Source organism: Neocloeon triangulifer, unplaced genomic scaffold (genome assembly GCF_031216515.1).
Source record: "Neocloeon triangulifer isolate White Clay Creek 2 clone unplaced genomic scaffold, ASM3121651v1 ptg000013l, whole genome shotgun sequence".
NCBI lineage: Eukaryota > Metazoa > Arthropoda > Insecta > Ephemeroptera > Baetidae > Neocloeon > Neocloeon triangulifer.
Genome location: NW_026775555.1, coordinates 2,787,770 through 2,809,834, shown reverse-complemented (window position 1 = coordinate 2,809,834; position 22,065 = coordinate 2,787,770). Strand labels below are relative to the sequence as shown.

The 22,065-nt window shown below is 41.2% G+C and overlaps 2 protein-coding genes across 8 annotated transcripts; both read right to left on the bottom strand.

Annotated features, from left to right (window-relative positions):
• Nucleotides 1-389: 389 nt before the first annotated feature.
• On the bottom strand, nucleotides 390-12,269 carry LOC132198755 (oxysterol-binding protein 1-like). Of its 7 annotated transcripts, XM_059622961.1 has the most exons (14): nucleotides 11,857-12,269; nucleotides 9,022-9,039; nucleotides 8,458-8,547; nucleotides 6,828-7,033; nucleotides 4,583-5,083; nucleotides 3,932-4,062; nucleotides 3,344-3,466; nucleotides 2,308-2,532; nucleotides 1,713-2,106; nucleotides 1,489-1,658; nucleotides 1,267-1,433; nucleotides 892-1,112; nucleotides 808-822; nucleotides 390-741 (listed from the first exon to the last, which is right to left on the bottom strand). In XM_059622961.1, exons 1-14 carry the CDS (start codon nucleotides 11,982-11,984, stop codon nucleotides 599-601), a joined length of 2,532 nt encoding a protein of 843 aa, XP_059478944.1. In that variant the 5' UTR covers nucleotides 11,985-12,269; the 3' UTR covers nucleotides 390-598. The 7 variants fall into 7 exon arrangements, with proteins under 7 accessions (XP_059478944.1, XP_059478945.1, XP_059478946.1 ...); XM_059622962.1 differs by lacking the exon at nucleotides 808-822; XM_059622963.1 differs by lacking the exon at nucleotides 9,022-9,039.
• A 538-nt stretch (nucleotides 12,270-12,807) lies between these two features.
• On the bottom strand, nucleotides 12,808-20,421 carry LOC132198704 (angiotensin-converting enzyme-like). The gene is made up of 13 exons (XM_059622880.1): nucleotides 20,410-20,421; nucleotides 19,989-20,283; nucleotides 19,709-19,870; nucleotides 19,343-19,451; nucleotides 19,145-19,288; nucleotides 18,901-19,089; nucleotides 18,744-18,841; nucleotides 18,520-18,689; nucleotides 18,329-18,453; nucleotides 14,048-14,291; nucleotides 13,777-13,875; nucleotides 13,569-13,712; nucleotides 12,808-13,292 (listed from the first exon to the last, which is right to left on the bottom strand). The coding sequence occupies exons 2-13, from the start codon at nucleotides 20,250-20,252 to the stop codon at nucleotides 12,995-12,997; spliced, it is 2,046 nt and encodes a 681-aa protein (XP_059478863.1). The 5' UTR covers nucleotides 20,253-20,283; nucleotides 20,410-20,421; the 3' UTR covers nucleotides 12,808-12,994.
• Nucleotides 20,422-22,065: the final 1,644 nt, after the last annotated feature.

Here is a 22,065-nt window from a genome sequence, read left to right as displayed (position 1 = left end):
CTTCTTTTTAACAATTTGCACACTACAAAGGCTTCGTTTATAACTTACTTGACAAGTCTTCATCCTTAATACTTAATTTTTTGCTTAACAAACAATCACTTTTAGCAGCAATAAAGCCGATAAACGAGCGAGCAAACATAATGAGACAAGAAGCATCTGGCTGATTAGGTAAGTACTGCTGATGAGAAACAAAATCGAGGAACAGCGACTGGTTACACGCTTGGAATTTTGCAGTTATCACACTGGAAATTATTTACACAGCACCCACTCATAAATTCAGAGAGAGATTAACAGTTAAAAATTCTTCATTCACTTAACAAATTTAATGATCATATAATATAATCTGAAAGTATCTGGAAACGATCGATATAGAGTTATTGAAGGAGATAAATATTATTATACTTGGCTGATAATTGGATCTAAATCTACACTCGGCTGGTTGATTATGTGGTTACAGGTGATTGTTCTTGAGTCGACGACAGAAAACAAAAAGTAAACAAAATAACACAATTGTCCGCTTGCATTCTAGAAAAAGTGTCCGAGACAAAAATATTCTCTATGGCTTGAACATAAAAAAGCTGTTTGATCTTGGTGACTGCTAGTAGATGTTGGGGCACTTGGACCAGTCTTGCTTTTCCTTGCACTCCCAGTACTTGCCCTGGTACATGTATCCGACCACACCGGTCACCTTTTCTGTCTCCTGCTTGAACCAAATCGGTTCGTACGGAGGGTATGGTCGACCTAAAAAATATATCAAGTTACAATCTGGACTTTAAATCAGCTGAAACTAAGAAGCAGAGTGCTTACTTGGACGTTCCGATTCTTTGCAAAAAGAAAAAAAGAACATTAAAGCAATCAGTATCAGTAAGCAAGATTCAAGAGCCTAAATACCTTCAGCAGTGGCTTTCTCAGCCTCAGCCTCCCGTTGCCTTCGAACACCTCGTTGCTTCTCCTCTAAGCGCAACTTGACAGAGTTTGCTTCGTCCCACTGACCGTCTTCCATAAGTCGCTGATCTGGACGCAGCCGACTGTCTGTTGGTGCGACACCTTCCTCAGGTTCGTTCAGTTGGCATGCTAGTTCCGTAAAGTTATAGTACTTTTCAGCATCAGGCCTAAGTAAAAGAGAATTAGATTAAAATCAACGTACGAAAAATAAATAAAACTTATGCTACACAGCTAATACATTCCATGCAATTGAATAAACTAAAATTCCCGGGTAAAAAATATTCAGTATTTTTTTTTTAAATAGTACCAAAGAAAACTTACGCAAGAGGTCTTCGTTTCCATGCCACCTTGTACGGCCCCGTCTTGAAGACAGGGTTTTCCGAGTTGCCTTGTGAACTAATAACCTCTGCAATCTCAATTTTGTTGTCCCAGGTGCCTTGAACGACCCATTTGACACTGCCGTTCTTGTCCATAACACAGCCTTTCACCTGAGAATAATTTTAAGTTACAAATTTCAGAATAAATGCAACTCAATAAACTGACCTTTCGCTGAACGTCTCTCGTGAAATAACTATAAGGAATATACTTGAGGTGACACTTGTCGCCAGTCTTGTGATTCACAATGTCCATGTCCCCGTGCTGGTCCACCCACAGTTTACCAACAATTATATTGTGCACTGTTGTCGTCACTTTCCGCCATGTATAGTGGTTGCCTGAGAAAAAAATATTACTCTTTGCATTGAAATTTCATTTTATTTTTAACATACCAGAACTGAGGAACTCGAGATGGGCAGTGCCGAGAGGCACAACCTGCAGGTATTTGCCACGGAACTTGGAAGCCATGGTGAATTCCTGCCAGCAGCGCCAGCCGAGGCCTTCCCCGTACTGAGCCACCATGGGCGGATGGTGCGACACCTGCTCGCAAACTGTGCGCCAGCCAAGGTCGGCCGTCCGGTCGCATTCGTAGGTTTCGCCCAGCAAGGGATTGAACGGTTTGCCTGTGCGGCAGCTGGTGGTGGCGTAGCTGGACACGGTGAACGCAGCCACCATGGCTAGCTGCTCACAGGAGTCGCTGCATTTGGCCGCCTTGTGCAGAATGTCTGCATACTCGTAATCTTCGGCTAGGCGTTGCAGCATAGACAGCGGTTCGGAAAAGTTCACCTGGAAAAAAAATTATATAGATGAAAATAAATTAACACTTCTAAGAGTTTTTAGAGGAAAATTGATAATTTATCACTAAAATTTATATTAATGTACAAAATTTAACCAACTTTGATAAGATTAATACACGGAAAAGAAACCAAACACAAGAAATTATCGATTTGTTGAAGAATTATAATTTGATGCCAACTTTACACTTACAGGCATTGGGATTTTGGTCAGCTCCTTGCCGATGCAGTTCTTCATGATGGACCACAGGTTGAGCGGGTAGTTGGGTTTTTCAGGCACTCTGGTGCGGCGAATCCGTTTTGGCGTGTGGCTTCCCATCTTTTGCACCAAAGAAGTGGGCGTGCTTGGCGCGCTGTCGATAACCTCGTCGCCACTTCCCTTCAGGCCACTCTGATGACCCTGACCGCCGGCCGACGCCTGTTGAAATATGAATAAAAAAACGTAAACAACCAATTTCGTCAGCAGTCGGCCCCGTTTTAACAGATATTTGTAAACAACGGAAAGATATTTCTGACAAAACTTTGGAGATTTCGTGCAAAAAATTGTTCAGCACAAAAAAAATGAGAAGCAACGTCAAGGTTTGCGATCGGGATTAAGTGAATAGGCCTAGTCGGAGGTCATTCCAATGAAGCTGAGCTGCAGCTATTTTTCGATTGCGATTTAAATCACGACACACAGCTGTTAGCGAGAATGAACTCAAGAAAGTAGTTTGCGTACAGACCACCGAGAAGGTCGTTTGCTGCAACACCTGCACCTAGTGATATTACTTCTTTTTATGTGTTTATCGACTGCGCTTGAAACAAAGTGCAATTTACAAACATTTAGGACTAGATAAGAATTTGAGGCAAACAACCTGCAAATGGCAGTTTCAAAATCAATGATTTTTATAGAACTAGGCCAAATAAAATAAAAATGACTAACTTCTTCAGAAATATTATGGAATTTTCCATTAATTAAAAAAAATAATAATTATATAAAATCTACCGACAAAAAATTTGCCTTTTAATGTTTCTGGCCAATTTTTTGATAGTTTGAAGCTGGTTTGAAGAAAATTTTACTTTTTAATTTTTTAATTGATGATGTTTAGAATTGATGCAAAAATGAACATCAATAATAGATTAGCAGTGGTCAATCAAATAACATGAAACGACGAGCACAATTTGATGGAAAAACCAAATAAAATTTTTGACAAAGCACATGGCGGAAGTAATGAAATCTTGATACATACTGAGGTGTTGCTTTTGTCACTGGTGATGACACAGACCGTGGTCTCGGCAGCCTCGTCCACTTCAGAGCTCGAGCCGGAGCCTTCGTCGTGATTGTCGCCGCCGACGCCGTGGCCCTCGGAGTTCTGAAAGCGCGATTGACAATGTTTGTGAGTTGCAACAACGGACACACGTGCCACGCGTCTCCGATAAACCGACTAACTGACGATCAGCGAAAACTGAGAGGTGTGTTCGCGAGTCCACCTTATCTGCGAAAAAACGACTGCTGTGCTCGATAATGGGAGACACGACGGAGCACCGAGCGCAAGTGACTGAGCCAGCGACCACGCCATCCTGCTCTGTTCACCATCACATCACGTGACCAGTAAGTATAAAGTGAATGATTCATCGCGCGCTTACTTCGGGCACGCAGTCGAATTTGTAGGGATTCTTTCTCGCAAAGAGAAACCAAAACTGTAATAATTGGGAACGTTCAATTCGGGATCAATTAAAATTTCATTGTCACAAACGGGACTGAAATTGAAGCATTATTTTCCTCTCAATTTTAGTCGGAATTTAAAATTTAATGTTTATTTAAAATTGATCTTTACCTGCGATCCAGCTGAAGAGGGTCGCCGGTGCCCTAGTGGAATTTTCAGTATGAAATTGGGCTGCACCGTGTCCTCCATTGCGTCATAAAATTCATTCTCCTCGTCTTCGTCTGATGGCGACAGGTTCGGATCTGCAACCACAAGTAAAAAATATTATAACTTTGCAACCTGCTTCTAATGAGGCATGTTTTTATTTTTGAATTCTGACTCAAGAAGTGTAGTTGCATCTTCGCAAGAATGGTGTGTAGTGAACGAGGAAAAGGGTCAAACGTGTTTGATCGATTATGTGACTCTTCAAAGATTGATAATTATATGTTTAGCAGATCGATAGGCCCAGGGCCATCTTTGGTGTTGCGTGAGCAAATCAATATTGATTTGTCTTAGGTCAATGATACAAAAATCAATGGATTCCACGGATTACATTTTAATTAGAATAGGTATTAATTTGAAATTCAACTACTTTCATTTGTGAAGAAAAAAAAACAGATTTTAACTATAAAAAAATAATGAAATATTTATAAAATTTGTTGCTTAAAGTGATCAAAAAATTGTAAAAATTTACAATATTTATATAAATCATTAACTATTAATAAACAATTTTGTTCTTTATTAACCTTGAATAATGATAAAAAAAAATTAAATTACTCTTACTTCTGCCAGGCGTTTGATTGCTGACTGCGTTGGCCGTTTGATTTTGCGATCCAGCGGTGTTTGTGGCTGGAGGCCGATTTGAGTTGGCCTCTTTGGCCGCTTGTTCGAGGCTCGAGTGTTGTCTGGCAAGTGTCTCGACCATTTCCTCCAGCTGCTGCCGCTGCTCCCGTTCGTGCTGCAGCAGCCGCTGCCAACGCTTGCCCTGTGCCTGCGCCGTGTCCAGGTACTCGGAGCAAGTGTTGATCATGGCGTTGGACGCGATTCGGAACAGGGTGGCCTTTTCCCCGATGGCCTTGAGCTTGGAGCCGGCCGCGGCGGCAGCCTCCGAGCCCTCCGAGGTTTCCAGCTCGGAAAGGGCGCGCTGCAGGGCGGCGCCGTGTTTGGCCATCAGGTCGCTGCACGTCTGCATGTCCTCGAGACGACTCGTCAGCGTTTTCAACACCGTCTGCAACTCTTCCTTTTCCGACACGGCATTGTTGCTCTCAAACTCCTCTTCCTCCTCTGCAACAATGCGTGAATGGGGATTAGAATTGATTGATTTGTGGACAAAACTTAAGGGTCGGCAGAATTTTCGCTACAAATATTTATTGAAACTTTTTTGATTTTGGAAATAAGGCACAGCTAAATCTTGAAGTCCATGTTTTTAAGGCATTTTGAATAAAAATAAATAAAAAATAAATAAATATTTTATTTCAATAATAAATAATAATAAAAAATGTAAATAAATAACTAAATATAAATAAGAATAAATAGGAATTATAATTAAATAATAGATTTAAAACAGCTCAACAATAGGAATTATTAATGGTTTACTAACATTATAATTATATAAAACTAACTAAGTGATAAGAACAAAAAACCAAGTCAACCGAGGCTCACTGCGGCGGATAGGGTCTTTTTGATCTCGGAAGTTTTAGAAAAATTCTTGCTAGTGGTGGTGCCGTTTTGTCAAAAAATTCCTTAATTTTCAAATAAGTTTTTCTCAATAATTGAATGAAAACAATTTAGACAAATAAACAACAATAATAATAAATGACCTTTCTGATCTGCATTAAATATGCAATTAATACGGAAGACTAAAATAATTGATATTGAGTTTCTTGAACAATGGTCTCGCCAAGTTTGCAAAAGGCCCACTTTGAGGACGCCTGAAGCGATATAATTAATGTAATTGCACAATTAGACACAGTGATTGCTTTGCCAAGCAAAAGCGTCAATTTTAAATTACGAAAATAGAGGAAAAAAATAAAATTTGAGTGGAGACTATTTAAATTTTAAATAAACTTCTACGAGAAAAGTAAAAGTTTTTGCAAAAAAATTCAAACTTGGCCTAGAGTTTAATAATTTTTTATTTTATCATTAGCAGTGTCAAGCAAAACGAAGACTCACCGCGGAAGCAAGACGAACACCAACCGAGCCATTTGGTCGAGTCGCCCTGCTCTCCAGACCTGCAGAAGGCCGTGGACAGCAGGGAACAGAAATTGACCATTGTTTTCGCTACATTTTGCTGCCAAATCCGCGCGAAACCACTTCTTGGATGGTACAATTAGCACCGACTGACTAATGGAGGCGCGAGTAATTTATTTTTACTGCTGGGCGGCGGGGAAGAGGCGCTGCGAATTGTTTACATGCTTGTTTGCGAACTTGCATTGCCCTGATAAAAGTGGCCTAGAACGGCACTCATTTAGATAAATTCCGGCCCTCAAGAACTCTAAAATAGTTGGTTTGGCCCTCGACATTAAATGACGTATTGTAGTTGTTATGAAACATCAGAAATTACAAAATTTAAAAAAATTGAAAATTCCAAAAATGAAATTCGTGATAACGAAAATAGTCTCAACTTAAGTTTGATTGATGGTTTTTTTATAATAATTAAATAATTGACAGCAAAATAAACCTATTTATATTGCACATTCTGAAAATGAAATTCATCTGTGAAATATTGAGCGAACGTAAAAAGTCTTGATTCAAGTTTGGTTGTTGAATTTTTTATATAATAATTAAATAATTGGCAATCCAATATAAATAAATTACCAGAAAGTAAAAATTTAAAATTAAAATTTCAAACCTTCCTTGGGTTTAAGTAGCTAATTTGTGCCTCCTGCAATTTCCGGTCGAAACAAAAATAAAATTTGAACCGCAATTATTCCGCACCTCAAGTGATGCAACGTTTGCGGCTCTACCTCGCAATGTTTTTTTCTTTTACCTTTGATGCAAGGCAGTTTGAAAGGGTTGCAGGACTCACCTGACTCCATTGCCCTGATGGCCTTGGCTTTGGCCAGCTCGAGGGTGGTGACCCAGCGTTGTCGCTCGACCTCGTTGGCCGCTTTGATGTGGAACGTCTGGGTGCTGCCGTTCGAGATGACAAACGTGCACGAGTCCTCCGTGTGGATGATGGCGCCGTGCAGGCTGATCGTGCCCCGACACGTGTGCACCATCTCCGCCTGGTTCCTGTCGAGCACCAATCAGAACAGACACCCATGCCAAGTCAGTGAAAATATTTTCACAAATTCTCTTAATTTTTCTTCACTACACAATTTTGAAGGCAGCTTCATGTCATTAATGTTTAAAAAAAAAACTATTATTTATACTAAAAAATTTGGAGAAATTTTTTGAATCACTTGAAAGCCATATACAAATATTTGTATTAAAAAAAATTCTGTTGAAAATTTTGATTCATTTTAAATCAAATATTACAAATATTTTAAAATAAAAATCGTTGAAATTTAATACTGAATAAATATAAATTTATCTAAAAAAAATCCGGGGAAAATTTTAAATATTTGATTCATTTTAGATCCATATAAGAATATTTATTAAAAATTATATTAAAATAAATCTGGAGAAAAATTTTGATTCATTTTAAATCCATGTATGAATATTTATATTAAAAAAAACTATTCAGGGAAAAATTGTACAAACTTGCGCATGAAACTGCCTGCAGTACACATTTTTGAAAGGCGTTGCAGAAAATTAATGAAATTAATAAGAATGTTGATGTTATATTTTGATGCGGAAACAATGTTATGAATTGCAAAAAGAAAAAAGCACTCTGTTAATGCAAATCAGGCCAAAAACCACCAACTTTGGCAAAGCACAACTCATCTCGAAATTGAAAATTGGTTGCTCAGATTTGCTCATTTTTCCGCGTGTGACATGCAAACCCTGCTGAGTTAAAAAAGGTGCACAAATTTGATAAAAAGCCAGCTTTTTTGCATACTGTGTCAACTATAAATTGCAAAATATTGAGAAAGTCTCTCCAAATTCTCAAATCGATCTTCAAAAATGAATTTTATTTCGTATGTTCTGAAAAAAAAAAGAATTTCTTTTTATTAAAATTAAAAAAAAATCCATGAAAACTTAATACGCAACCCGCGCAACACATAAAATTAAATTTTGTCCAGTTTTTTTTTTTAAATTGAAATATTTCTTTTATGGCCGCGAGTTTTGCATTCAGGTCGATTTGCAATTCCATTTCCTATTTTGAAATCCAAAATCGGTTCAGCATTTCCCGTGGTTTGCGGCTTTTTAGATTTTGTCACGCGGGCTGCATATCCAAATCTTCAAAGCAAACCACCCCGGGAAATACAGAACCGATTTTGGATTTCAAAATAGGAAATGGAATTGTAAGTCGACCTGAATGTAAAACTCATTGGTATAAAAGAAGATTTTTAAAATTAAAAAAGCTATGGACAAAATTCAATTTTTTGTGTTGCGCGGGTTGGATAATCGAATCTATTTTGAATGGATTAATAGACGAATTTTAAAGATCTTGATGAATTTGAAGAGTGAATTTCATCTAAGGTGGTGAAACTGCGTGTACTTTGAATTCATAAAAAGATATTTGATTGGTTTGTTTAGACAGAGGTACTCACTCGACGTCTACGGTTGCGGCTCTACTCAATCTGCGGCGCCTCCTCATTGAGAGTCTGTTAGTCGGCCCTGATGAGGAGGAGGGTTCCGCCCTATCACACCACACACCGTCTCATTACAACACAACGCACACCAACAACGGGTTGCTTCTTTATTTATTTCATTTAATAATAATTGTTCAGCTCCGGACTACAGAGTCGAGTCTACGTCTGGCCAAGAAGCGTCTCGCTCATTTTCTAATTAATTAAGTGCTCAATTTGCTTTCCTCTAAAAATAATGCTCTAGCATATAATCTGAAGATCATTGAAATCAAAATAGGCCGAACATCCATAAGCAGCATGCTACGCAGCAAGGAAAGTGTGCGATGAAAAAAGTGTCTAGTTCTAATTTGTTTCAAGCAAACTTTGAGTTTTCAACATTAGAAATTTAATTAAAAAAAAAACAATTTTCATTTAAAAAAGATTAAAATTAAAATTTTAAATTCAATTATTAGGACGGATTTAGAAAATTTTTAAAATCTAAAAATACGAATCCTAAATTGAAGGTCGAATAAATTCATTTCTCACTTTTTAAGTCGTTTTAACCTGGAAGAAACATGAAAGATTTGCTTTAGGAAAACGATTTAGAATTTTGTTTTAAATGACAACACGGAAAAGCGTGATTACGACAAAAACCACGAGCAGTGAGAGCAGAATTCAGTTTGCAGGACGAAAGGATCAAAATGTATTTATATTTGGGGCAAACAAAGCCATCGGAACTGGACGCACGAATTCGCAACAGCCGGCTGCTTTTTTTTATTGGCGTCGTAAAACGAGTCGATAAAACAACAAGACTTTCACCGGCGCATGTTTTCGCAAACCAACGCGAATTAGAATTAAGTCTTTTTAAATTAAAACTGAGAAGAGGGTGTAATTTTTACTTTTATCTTTGGTTGTTTATAAATTTTATTGTTGTTTATTTTTCCATATTGTTTACAGGGAATTGTTGGACAAAACGGCACCACCACTAGCAAGAATTTGGCTAGAACTTCCAAGATCAAAAATACCCCATCCGCCGCAGTAAGCCTCAAATAAAAAAGAACATCATAGAATTATGACTGAATTAAATGAGTTTAATTTTTAGATTATACAAAATTGAAAATAATTCCATATTGGTTACTGAAAGTCCGTTTTCATTGAATCCATTTCTCTTTTTTTCTGCTAATTCAAAATTGATTAAACCGTCTGCATTATTTTCGAAATCAACATCCTGAGTTTTGTAAAAAATGAAACAGCAAAATTCCCATAATTTTTAAAAGGAATTATGTAACCTTAACAGTTTAATTGCGTCTTTGAGGTGAATTTTATTCTAATCATTAGGTCATCATCTCATTTTTTTTTTCATTTTTTTATTCTCTTGGAAACACGTTTTGGAAAAACCCAAGCTTTTGAAGAAAAATGCGATGCACAGCACGTTTATGCTTTTTATTCATTTATTTTTTTGTGTGTGCAACAACTTGCAGTTTTTTGCAGGCATTTAAAATGTCCACATTTTCAAATATATCACATCAAAAAAATAGCGTTAACAACTATCATTGACTATCATGATCATGAAGAGAAATAAAGCAATGTGCCTATTTTCAACTCAAAAAGAAGGAAAAAATCCCGAGAAAATTAAAAAAAATGCGGATTTTTCCCGGAAGCAAAAAAACCCGCAAATTACCAGTCAAAAAACCAGTGACGGTTTTTTGCGGGTGAATAATTCTGGGAACCATCACAGGCATAAATAAATAAATGACAATAATTAAACACAAAAAAATGTTGATTTTTCTATTAAATAAGTTCTATTCTTATATTTTTATATAAGAATATATTTATATTTTATCTAATTATAAGTTTCTTATCAAAAACTTCACCATAGGCGGTTTTCTAGAGAATTTTTCCTGTTTAATATCATTTTTAATATGATTTTGAATTTATTATGTAGAAAAATAGAGACGGCTGATTAAATTTCTACGGCGGACGGGTTCTTTTTGATCTCGGAAGTTTTAGCAAAATTCTTGCTAGTGGTGGTGAGGTTTTTACCAAAATTTCCTTTATTTTCTAATAAATTTTTTTCAAAAATTTAATGTAAACAATGGGATGTATTAATTTGGACAAAAAACAATAATATTAATAAATAATAAATTTCAGGTCAAGATTCATAGTTATATTAGGAAGAAGAAAAAAGAAAACCATTTGATATGAATTTCCTTAATTTTGTTAGAAATAACTCAAATTATTGAGCAGAAATTTTTTTGATTATAAAATAAAAATTTTGAATTAAGAATGTAAAAGGACTGTTCCTTTCTTGGATTAAAATATAAATTTCTTTCTTCTTTTAAGTTTGATACAGTTTGATAGTAAATCTCTTGATTTACTGAATGATTGATCTGCTTGAAAGAAAATTTGGTGGAGATTATTTCTCTAGTGATTTCGTTCATAAATATTTTTGCAGACTTGCAAGCTCGTTTCGGATCAACAAAGACGACCATTATGCAAATTAGAGCAGAAAAAGTGCCAGTTCGCGTGATTTTTTTTCCCCACTGCGTCATCTCGGAACTGCTCCACATGCAATTTCTCGTTTTGGCGTCGGACCATTGTCGGAAAATTACGTCCGAGCAGTGAAAAAAAAAGAGGGACTGCGACAAACGGGAGCCGAGTTTGCGCAGGTCATGGAGCCGAAATTAATGCACGCTGGGCTAGCTGTGGTGTGTGCGTGAGAAAGTCAAAGCAAGCCGCGCTCTCATTAAGCCGCAATTAAACGCGAATCGATCGCGAGGGGTCAACTGAAATAAATTATAAATAAAAGCGGCCGCGGAGTGAAAAATGAGCCGTCGAGTGAGAGGACAAAACGGTGCGCTTTGCTGAACAAGTGAAACGCGAGATGTTTTTAAGTGATAATGACAGGAGGATAAAAAAAGAGTTAAATGAAGACGAACCGTCCTTGAGTAAAGACTTAAAGACCGTGTAATCGGTGACGATCAACTTCTTGACGTCAAATTAAAGGAGATTAGAATTTTTTTTAATAATTTTGTGTTAGTTTTCAGAAGCGGATTTTCAAAAGCTTTCAACGATTCTCGCAAAGCAGAGTGCATTTTGATCAAGCGGAAACTATCAAAAATGAAGAAAATAAACAAAGACACAAAAAAAAAAACCAGAGAAAAACTTACAAACAAGAACAGCAGTTAAAAAGTAGAGTTTCCGCGTCAAAATTTCGCAAAAATCCCATGCTTCCCTCGTGAGAAACAGAACAAAAAAATTGAAAATTTCAGCAGGCAGTGAGAGACAAAATTAAAAGAAAAATTCGGGTGCGGTAAAAACAAACACGTCAAAGTCCACGTACACATGCAAAGAGAGATTCTAGAGAAAATTCGGACGGACCTGTAGTAGGACAAGGTGCCGTTCTGGAGAACGAACCAGCGTCGTTGGTAGCCCTTCAAGTAGTTGGTCCACTTGAAGAGCCAGCCCTTCATCTCGGGCTCGTTGCTGTGGCCCTTGGCGTCCGTCATTGTTCCTCCTCGACTTCTTCCTTCGGTCAAATCATTTCGCTGCCCGAAAATAATAATGCGACACGCGAAACAGCTGGCGCCTCCAAAATGGCCGCGCCACCACCTTTAAGGCGAGAATTTGCAGTCGTGGCAAGTTTGCCGGGGGCGGGCGGCTTGGAGGCCGTTGCGCGGGGGCCTGCGGACGGCGGCGGCACTCGGGGCGCGGTCTCTGTCCGCCTCGAATCGCTTCGGACGGTGTTCGAATGGGACGGGCGCAGCGAGCTGTCACCCTTCGTGTTTCGTTGCCACTAGTTGACGTTTGGTGGCAGCACCGGCGCTGCCACCGCAGCGGCCTGAATTTGAATGTCGGCGGCAAAGAGGCGTGCAAATGAGCTGAATGCTGATTGATATGAACTGGAGTGAACTTCCAATTTCAAAATGAATTAATTCGAAAATGGATAAAAATTGATGGATTTCATTTTTTTCTACAGTAAATAAATCTAGATTTTATTAAATCAAGTGTTTACCGTTTTTTCATGGTTTTCACTTCTCGAGATCGATAAAAAAATTTAAATTTGGATAAAAAACATAAGAAATGGTTAACAACTAGCAGATGTCTGCGAAAACACCAGTGATGAAAAAAGGCTCACCACCCACTTTATATACCATTTCATTATAAAAAAATTGTTTGAGGATTGCAAGTTATTTGATTTTATTTATTTTTTCCTATGCTGTATTATGTAAAATACACAAATATAATAATACAATGGGAATGGAAAATAAATTTAAAATTTTAATTTACTGCCGTACTTATGATGGCTAACAATAATAATCGATAATAATATCATGTTGTAAATAAATTTAACTTGGAAATTAATTCTTTTGCATTTTTTCCATATATTTATTGAGCAAAAGGTTTACAAATACTCCAAACAAATAACTGATTTGATAGGACCAGATTGCAATAAGATGAAAAAAGATGGAATAAAAATAAAAACTTGAACAAACACAGAAAGCTCCTGCCAAGCTCCTTAATCCTTGTTTCTGTTGCGGTACTGATTGACAAAGTAAGCGACCAAGGCGATGACGACAACAGCACCGAGAACGGCGCCAACGACGATAGGAACTGTTTGGTCTACGGGTTCCGTCGGAGGGTCTTCCTGGGCTCCAACCAGAGGCTGAGGCTGGGAAACTTCAGGAACGGGCGCCAAGAAATCAAACAAGGGCTTGAAGTATTCAAGAAGAGCGGTGCCGCTCAGCTGAGTCTCGCCTGTCAGCTGCTGAAGCGTCTCGGTCCAAAGAAGTGAGCCACCAAGCGCCAGTCCGTTTCTACACAGATTGAATAAAAAAATTAAATTTTAACAAAATAAATTAATATAATTTGATGAACAGTTGATATTTATTTTTTTTTTCAATCGTCAGCAATTAAAAGTTTTATTTTTCAGGAAATGAAATGCAAATTTTAATTGAATTTGCTAAAATATTTAAAGAATTTTCAAAGCCAATTTTGCTGAATTTTTGATAAAAGTAAACAGATTGGCAGATTGCTTAAATTTTCTCATTATTTTTTGGAAAACTTGAATCAATCTTCCCCTTTTTTCTCACCTGAGCTTGGTGCCGGCGGCAGTTGACCTGTAGATATCGCAGGTGTGCAGTGGCTTGACGTCCGGGTTAGCAGGGTCGTATTGTCCGGCCTCGATACACAGAGCGCGTTGCAGCTGGAACTGCAGGATGTGCGCAATGAAGTAGCTAAAGAAACAAATATTTATGGAAAATAAGGAAAAACAGGAGAATTTTTTTTCTTCATAATTACGAGATGTATTGAGAGTTTCCAGGAACGTGGTATTTTGCGCCAGGGTCAAAGTGTTGCTCAGTTCGCGGAACAGGGGCAGAAACCAGCTGCAGCTCTTCTCTACATCACAAAGTTTAAATTTTAGAAAAAACTTTATTAATTTTTTTTTTTTTATAAATTAAATGTAACAAAGCTGTAATTAGAATATTGAATAAAACCTTCTCATAGCTATATATCATAAAATTTAAAACCATGAACATTTATTAGAATAAATATATTAAAACAAAATCACCTGAGCTGCCACCAGCGCGTGTTCCAATTGGCTTCAGGTGTGGCTCCAGAGAAAACCTCCCAACGCCAGCTGTCAATGAGCACGGCAAATGGCAAGAAAGCAACCTTGGACAGGGCAAAGCGCAGCAGCGTGTTGATGGAATTTTCATACGAGTCTGTGTATTCGGGAAGCAGGCCGATGGTCGCGTAATGCTGAGGGTTTTTCACAGACAAGGCGATGACATCACCAACCGCCTCATGGAATCCTTATTTAAAATTAATAATAATAATAATAATAATATTACCTGATGAACTATGAATTTTTGATAATGTTATAGTACGCACGACATGTTTTTTTATAAGTTGGCAGCACTTATGCTCCCATGTAAAAGTATCACGTCGCGCGTTCAATAGTGGTTTTACGCGACGCAAATCTTTTCCTACAATCTTATATTGTAGGGGACTGCTAGGAAGAATAGAGGCCCTTGGGATAGGTTCAGAATGGGCCAAGACGACCGACGACCTCCGGTCACTCACTCACTCACTCACTCACTCACTCACTCACTCACTCACTCACTCACTCACTCACTCACTCACTCACTCACTCACTCACTCACTCACTCACTCACTCACTCACTCACTCACTCACTCACTCACTCACTCACTCACTCACTCACTCACTCACTCACTCACTCACTCACTCACTCACTCACTCACTCACTCACTCACTCACTCACTCACTCACTCACTCACTCACTCACTCACTCACTCACTCACTCACTCACTCACTCACTCACTCACTCACTCACTCACTCACTCACTCACTCACTCACTCACTCACTCACTCACTCACTCACTCACTCACTCACTCACTCACTCACTCACTCACTCACTCACTCACTCACTCACTCACTCACTCACTCACTCACTCACTCACTCACTCACTCACTCACTCACTCACTCACTCACTCACTCACTCACTCACTCACTCACTCACTCACTCACTCACTCACTCACTCACTCACTCACTCACTCACTCACTCACTCACTCACTCACTCACTCACTCACTCACTCACTCACTCACTCACTCACTCACTCACTCACTCACTCACTCACTCACTCACTCACTCACTCACTCACTCACTCACTCACTCACTCACTCACTCACTCACTCACTCACTCACTCACTCACTCACTCACTCACTCACTCACTCACTCACTCACTCACTCACTCACTCACTCACTCACTCACTCACTCACTCACTCACTCACTCACTCACTCACTCACTCACTCACTCACTCACTCACTCACTCACTCACTCACTCACTCACTCACTCACTCACTCACTCACTCACTCACTCACTCACTCACTCACTCACTCACTCACTCACTCACTCACTCACTCACTCACTCACTCACTCACTCACTCACTCACTCACTCACTCACTCACTCACTCACTCACTCACTCACTCACTCACTCACTCACTCACTCACTCACTCACTCACTCACTCACTCACTCACTCACTCACTCACTCACTCACTCACTCACTCACTCACTCACTCACTCACTCACTCACTCACTCACTCACTCACTCACTCACTCACTCACTCACTCACTCACTCACTCACTCACTCACTCACTCACTCACTCACTCACTCACTCACTCACTCACTCACTCACTCACTCACTCACTCACTCACTCACTCACTCACTCACTCACTCACTCACTCACTCACTCACTCACTCACTCACTCACTCACTCACTCACTCACTCACTCACTCACTCACTCACTCACTCACTCACTCACTCACTCACTCACTCACTCACTCACTCACTCACTCACTCACTCACTCACTCACTCACTCACTCACTCACTCACTCACTCACTCACTCACTCACTCACTCACTCACTCACTCACTCACTCACTCACTCACGCACTCACGCACTCACGCACTCACGCACGCACGCACGCACGCACGCACGCACGCACGCACGCACGCACGCACGCACGCACGCACGCACGCACGCACGCACGCACGCACGCACGCACGCACGCACGCACGCACGCACGCACGCACGCACGCACGCACGCACGCACGCACGCACGCACGCACGCACGCACGCACGCACGCACGCACGCACGCACGCACGCACGCACGCACGCACGCACGCACGCACGCACGCACGCACGCACGCACGCACGCACGCACGCACGCACGCACGCACGCACGCACGCACGCACGCACTCACTCACTCACGCACTCACGCACGCACGCACGCACGCACGCACGCACGCACGCACGCACTCACTCACTCACTCACGCACGCACGCACGCACGCACGCACGCACGCACGCACGCACCCACTCACTCACTCACTCACTCACTCACTCACTCACTCACTCACGCACGCACGCACTCACTCACTCACTCACTCACTCACTCACTCACTCACTCACGCACGCACACTCACGCACGCACTCACTCACTCACTCACTCACTCACGCACGCACGCACGCACGCACGCACGCACTCACTCACTCACTCACTCACTCACGCACTCACGCACTCACTCACTCACTCACTCACTCACTCACTCACTCACTCACTCACTCACTCACTCACTCACTCACTCACTCACTCACTCACTCACTCACACACTCACTCACTCACTCACTCACTCACTCACTCACTCACTCACTCACTCACTCACTCACTCACTCACTCACTCACTCACTCACTCACTCACTCACTCACTCACTCACTCACTCACTCACTCACTCACTCACTCACTCACTCACTCACTCACTCACTCACTCACTCACTCACTCACTCACTCACTCACTCACTCACTCACTCACTCACTCACTCACTCACTCACTCACTCACTCACTCACTCACTCACTCACTCACTCACTCACTCACTCACTCACTCACTCACTCACTCACTCACTCACTCACTCACTCACTCACTCACTCACTCACGCACTCACGCACTCACGCACTCACGCACGCACGCACGCACGCACGCACGCACGCACGCACGCACGCACGCACGCACGCACGCACGCACGCACGCACGCACGCACGCACGCACGCACGCACGCACGCACGCACGCACGCACGCACGCACGCACGCACGCACGCACGCACGCACGCACGCACGCACGCACGCACGCACGCACGCACGCACGCACGCACGCACGCACGCACGCACGCACGCACGCACGCACGCACGCACGCACGCACGCACGCACGCACGCACGCACGCACGCACGCACGCACGCACGCACTCACTCACTCACGCACTCACGCACGCACGCACGCACGCACGCACGCACGCACGCACGCACTCACTCACTCACGCACGCACGCACGCACGCACGCACGCACGCACGCACGCACCCACTCACTCACTCACTCACTCACTCACTCACTCACTCACTCACGCACGCACGCACTCACTCACTCACTCACTCACTCACTCACTCACTCACTCACGCACGCACACTCACGCACGCACTCACTCACTCACTCACTCACTCACGCACGCACGCACGCACGCACGCACGCACTCACTCACTCACTCACTCACTCACGCACTCACGCACTCACTCACTCACTCACTCACTCACTCACTCACTCACTCACTCACTCACTCACTCACTCACTCACTCACTCACTCACTCACTCACTCACACACTCACTCACTCACTCACTCACTCACTCACTCACTCACTCACTCACTCACTCACTCACTCACTCACTCACTCACTCACTCACTCACTCACTCACTCACTCACTCACTCACTCACTCACACACTCACTCACTCACTCACTCACTCACTCACTCACTCACTCACTCACTCACTCACTCACTCACTCACTCACTCACGCACGCACTCACTCACTCACTCACTCACTCACTCACTCACTCACTCACTCACTCACTCACTCACTCACTCACTCACTCACTCACTCACTCACTCACTCACTCACTCACTCACTCACGCACGCACGCACGTACTCACTCACTCACTCACTCACTCACTCACTCACGCACTCACTCACTCACTCACTCACTCACTCACTCACTCACTCACTCACTCACTCACTCACTCACTCTCGAGCGAGCGAAACAATTGTACGCGCGACATAAAACCATTATTGTATGCGCGACGTAAAACCACTATTGAACGCGCGATGTGATACTTTTACATGGGAGCATAAGTGCTTCCAACTTATGAAGAAACACGTCGCGCTTACTATAACATGACCATTTTTTGTAAATACGCACCAGGATTGGCACCCTTGCGGAAGGTGATAGGCTGGTCTTTGTATAGAAGGTAGTACTCGATGTGGCCGAGTTCATGATGGACAGTGATAAAATCTTCTTCGTCCACATTGGTGCACATCTTAATTCTTTTTTAAGTATATAATTTTTTTATTTTACTCGATTGACTCGATTTTTTTAAAACACTATCCTACCTGAAGTCTTGTCCATCGCAGAAGTCCCAGGCAGAAGCGTGGCAGACAATATCGCGGTCATCGGGCTGCTCAATGATGGCCAGGTCACCATATGACATTTCCATCGGTTCCAAACCAAGAGAGGTGTAAAATTCGTTGGCCACCGCAAACATGCGGGGCACATCATAGCCCTGAAAATGTGATAATTTAATATTTCTGAGAACAAAAATTAATATTTCACGCACCTGATCAATCATGGCCTGGGTAATATCAATTTTGGTCGCGTTCGGGAAAGGTTCAAGAATGTCGTAAATGTTGTCCCAAGACTGAGCCCACATGTTTCCTGAAAACAATTATTAAAATAAAATTATTTTTTCGATCAATCGCAAGCGTTAAAATTACCAAGAATGTGCGCCGGAATAAAAGGTCCGTCGGGGATCTGCGCACCGTAGACCTCCCTGAGCTTGGCCAGGGCGTAGGTATGCAACCTGTCGTACAGTGGCTTGACCTCGAGCCACAGGCGCTGTATGTCGGCCTGGAAGTTGGGCGTCTCAAAGTCGGCACGCCACATCTCACCCATGTCAGCGTAACCTGATGGAAAAAATCTAGCTCGGATTTTATTTCTTAAGAAAATTATTAAATTAACCATTAGCCTGGGCAGCCTGGTTGCTCAAGGTGACGTAGTTTTGATAGTTGGTGCGCATTTTGGCGCCGGACGCGTCACGCCACTGCGACCACACGTACTTGAGCTCCTCATAGTCTCGCGATCCCGAAATGACAGTCTCCATATCTACATGACGAGATTTAAATTTCCTTTTATTTTTTATTTAATTTAAATTCAAACCCGGTTCAAGACGGATGCCTTCTGTGGCGATGTCGCAGTTTTGATTTGTGTATGGACAAATACGAGCCGCGCCGTAAATGCCAGTCATCGTGGTAATCTCTTTGTTATACTAAAACATGATTTTATATAATTTTTTTTATTAACTTTTTATAAGCAGCCCTTCTTTTATATTTAAACTTTTCATCAAATACAAAAATTCATGATATTTGGAATACGCAAATTAAATTAAGAAACTCATTTGCTTTTTCACGGCAAATAAAAGAAATGCCAACAGTTGTAGAAATAATTGTACTTGATAAGAGTGATTGAGCACTATTTAAAGTCTTTTCCTTGGGATGAAATTTTAGATTATATCAAACTTTTTACCTGCTCAAGTGCTACAGGGTCAAGAGCGGCGGTGCCCAGGACGGAGAGGAACATGGCCTGACGCTTGACGTCCGCTTGCTCGTAAGTTTCCCAATTGGCGTCGCGGAAGTACGTTTCCCACTGCTGCTGGGAGAACGCGGCGAACCTCAGCGTCTCGTTGAGCTGAAGAAAAAAATTAATTTTCAATATTTAATTAAAATATTAGTTTACTCCTATTTGGATTTTTAGTTAGATTTCATTAATTAATTAATTTTTCTAAAATAAAAATTAAAAAACGAACCAGAGCTTCTTCAGCGGCCGGGTTGTTGATGTCCGTCGAGTAGCCCCAGTCGGCAAGTACGAATTGGTTGCACAAGGCGGTGGCCTCGGTCTCGTAGGGCCCATTGAGATGCTCGGTGAGGGCCTGTTCCTCAGGTCCGGGGACCCTGAGGTCTCTGGTCAGCGACTTGGGTGCCCGGCGCAGGGGCTTGATCTTCATCACCCTCGGCACGGCGGCCTCGGTGGCCAGCACGAGGGCCAGCAGGAGCAGCGCGCGAGCGGCCATTTGTGCTCGGGTGGCTGAGTGGAATGACGACCTGGGCAAATTGAATACGGATCAAAATATAAGATTAGATTAGATAACGTGAGAGAGAGAGAGAGATGAGGATAGCCTTGCGCTCTCCTCTTGGGATTGTTTTTGTTCACTAATTAGCCTTCGCTACCTGCGCTTTTTGATTATGTTTTATGGCATGACTGATGGGCACACGCATCAGGCGCTTATTTCGCGCGCAACCGATCTCTTATCTTTTTATGACTGTCAAAAAATGGCAAAATGAATCGCATAGAATAAACACACTTAAATTACTAGTTGAAAATTATTGAATTTCTTATTTAATCAGAAAAATTCAATATATTGAATGCTATTTAAAATTATGCTTGCGGCTATTGAAGGAATTTATAATTATTTAATGTGCATAGACAAATAGTTGACGTCAACGGCGCAAAATTATTATCCTCCTTCAATATACGAATCGAAGTAATATAAACCGATTGGCCATCGATTTCCATTTTTGAACGAATGCTTTTAATGTTTTATTCACTTAATTTTCCTAAGGAATTATTGTTTAAGCGCAGTGCCTCTGCAACCGAGAAGATGCAAGCACGGAAAAGTTTTCGGCCGTTATTTCTTTTCCTCAAGCTGAACGGATTGCTGACTTGCAATATAGACAATGGTTTTGCTCCAGTTTTGTGGTTAAAAGTGTTTTCTATTTCAATACACGGAGCTTTGCAGCTTTGCAACTTGTATATGATCTGTAGACATGTATACCTCATGATTTTATTCCGTGGATTATCGCAGAGTCCTTTAGTTGTAAACGCTTTTAAAACTCATACATTACTTCTCCCAAATGCAGTATGCGTATTTTTCATTCACGCCTGGGTGCTGAAACACATTTGGAAAAACACCTTTGCGAATCTGCTTTTAAAAACGACGTCTTTTCTTGAACTGATCGACGGCCAACTTCATGTTCGAAAATCAATTCAACACATTGAACGCAGAATCATTCTCAAATTTTCCATGGTGACATCTCTTGCTATTTTAACTGCAGTCGAGTTCAAAGATTTATATGTTGTGTTGATGAGCTTCATTCCAGTTTATTTAACAAGTGCGCTCGAAACAACATTTTCGGTCATTTGCCAACAATTAGCCGCCCGGTTAAGGCAGATTGAAAAACAAAGTCTGGCCCAAAAACATAATTGGGAATCTGTCAGGGCTGCAAGAATAGCATTGCTCTCAGCGTACCAGGTAAAGGTACTTCTCGAGCGTAAGTGGCGGGCATTCCTAATGCTCAGCCTTATTTACTATTTCGGCACAATTCTCTCAGCTGGTCTTGCTACCATCTTCTTTACGAGCACTTTAAAAAACTCATCCATCGCCGTCAGCTTGGCGTTCACCATTGAAGAGTGTTTAGATTTTGCCAGAAGTGCCGATATTGTTAAACAAGAAGCAGAAAAGATTAAATATTCCAGCTACAAATTAATTTTGAAGAAAAATGAGGAAAATATAGAATTGAAAAAGGAGGTAAATATATTTAAAATAATTATATTTTTTGTTAAAATTTTGTAATTCACACAGGTGAGAATTTTCGTTGAATGCGCGGTCGCAACAAATTGGCAAATATCTGTCCTTGGTTTTATGAACTTTGATTTGCAAACAATTTTTTCGGTGAGTATGAAAGAGAATTAAATGTTCAGTATTTAGTAAAATTAAATACACAATTTCTAGGCATTGATTGCAGTCACAAATTACATGGCGGTTGTCTATCAAATGGAAATATAATACAAATTCTAATTAATATAATATAATTTAACATAATGTT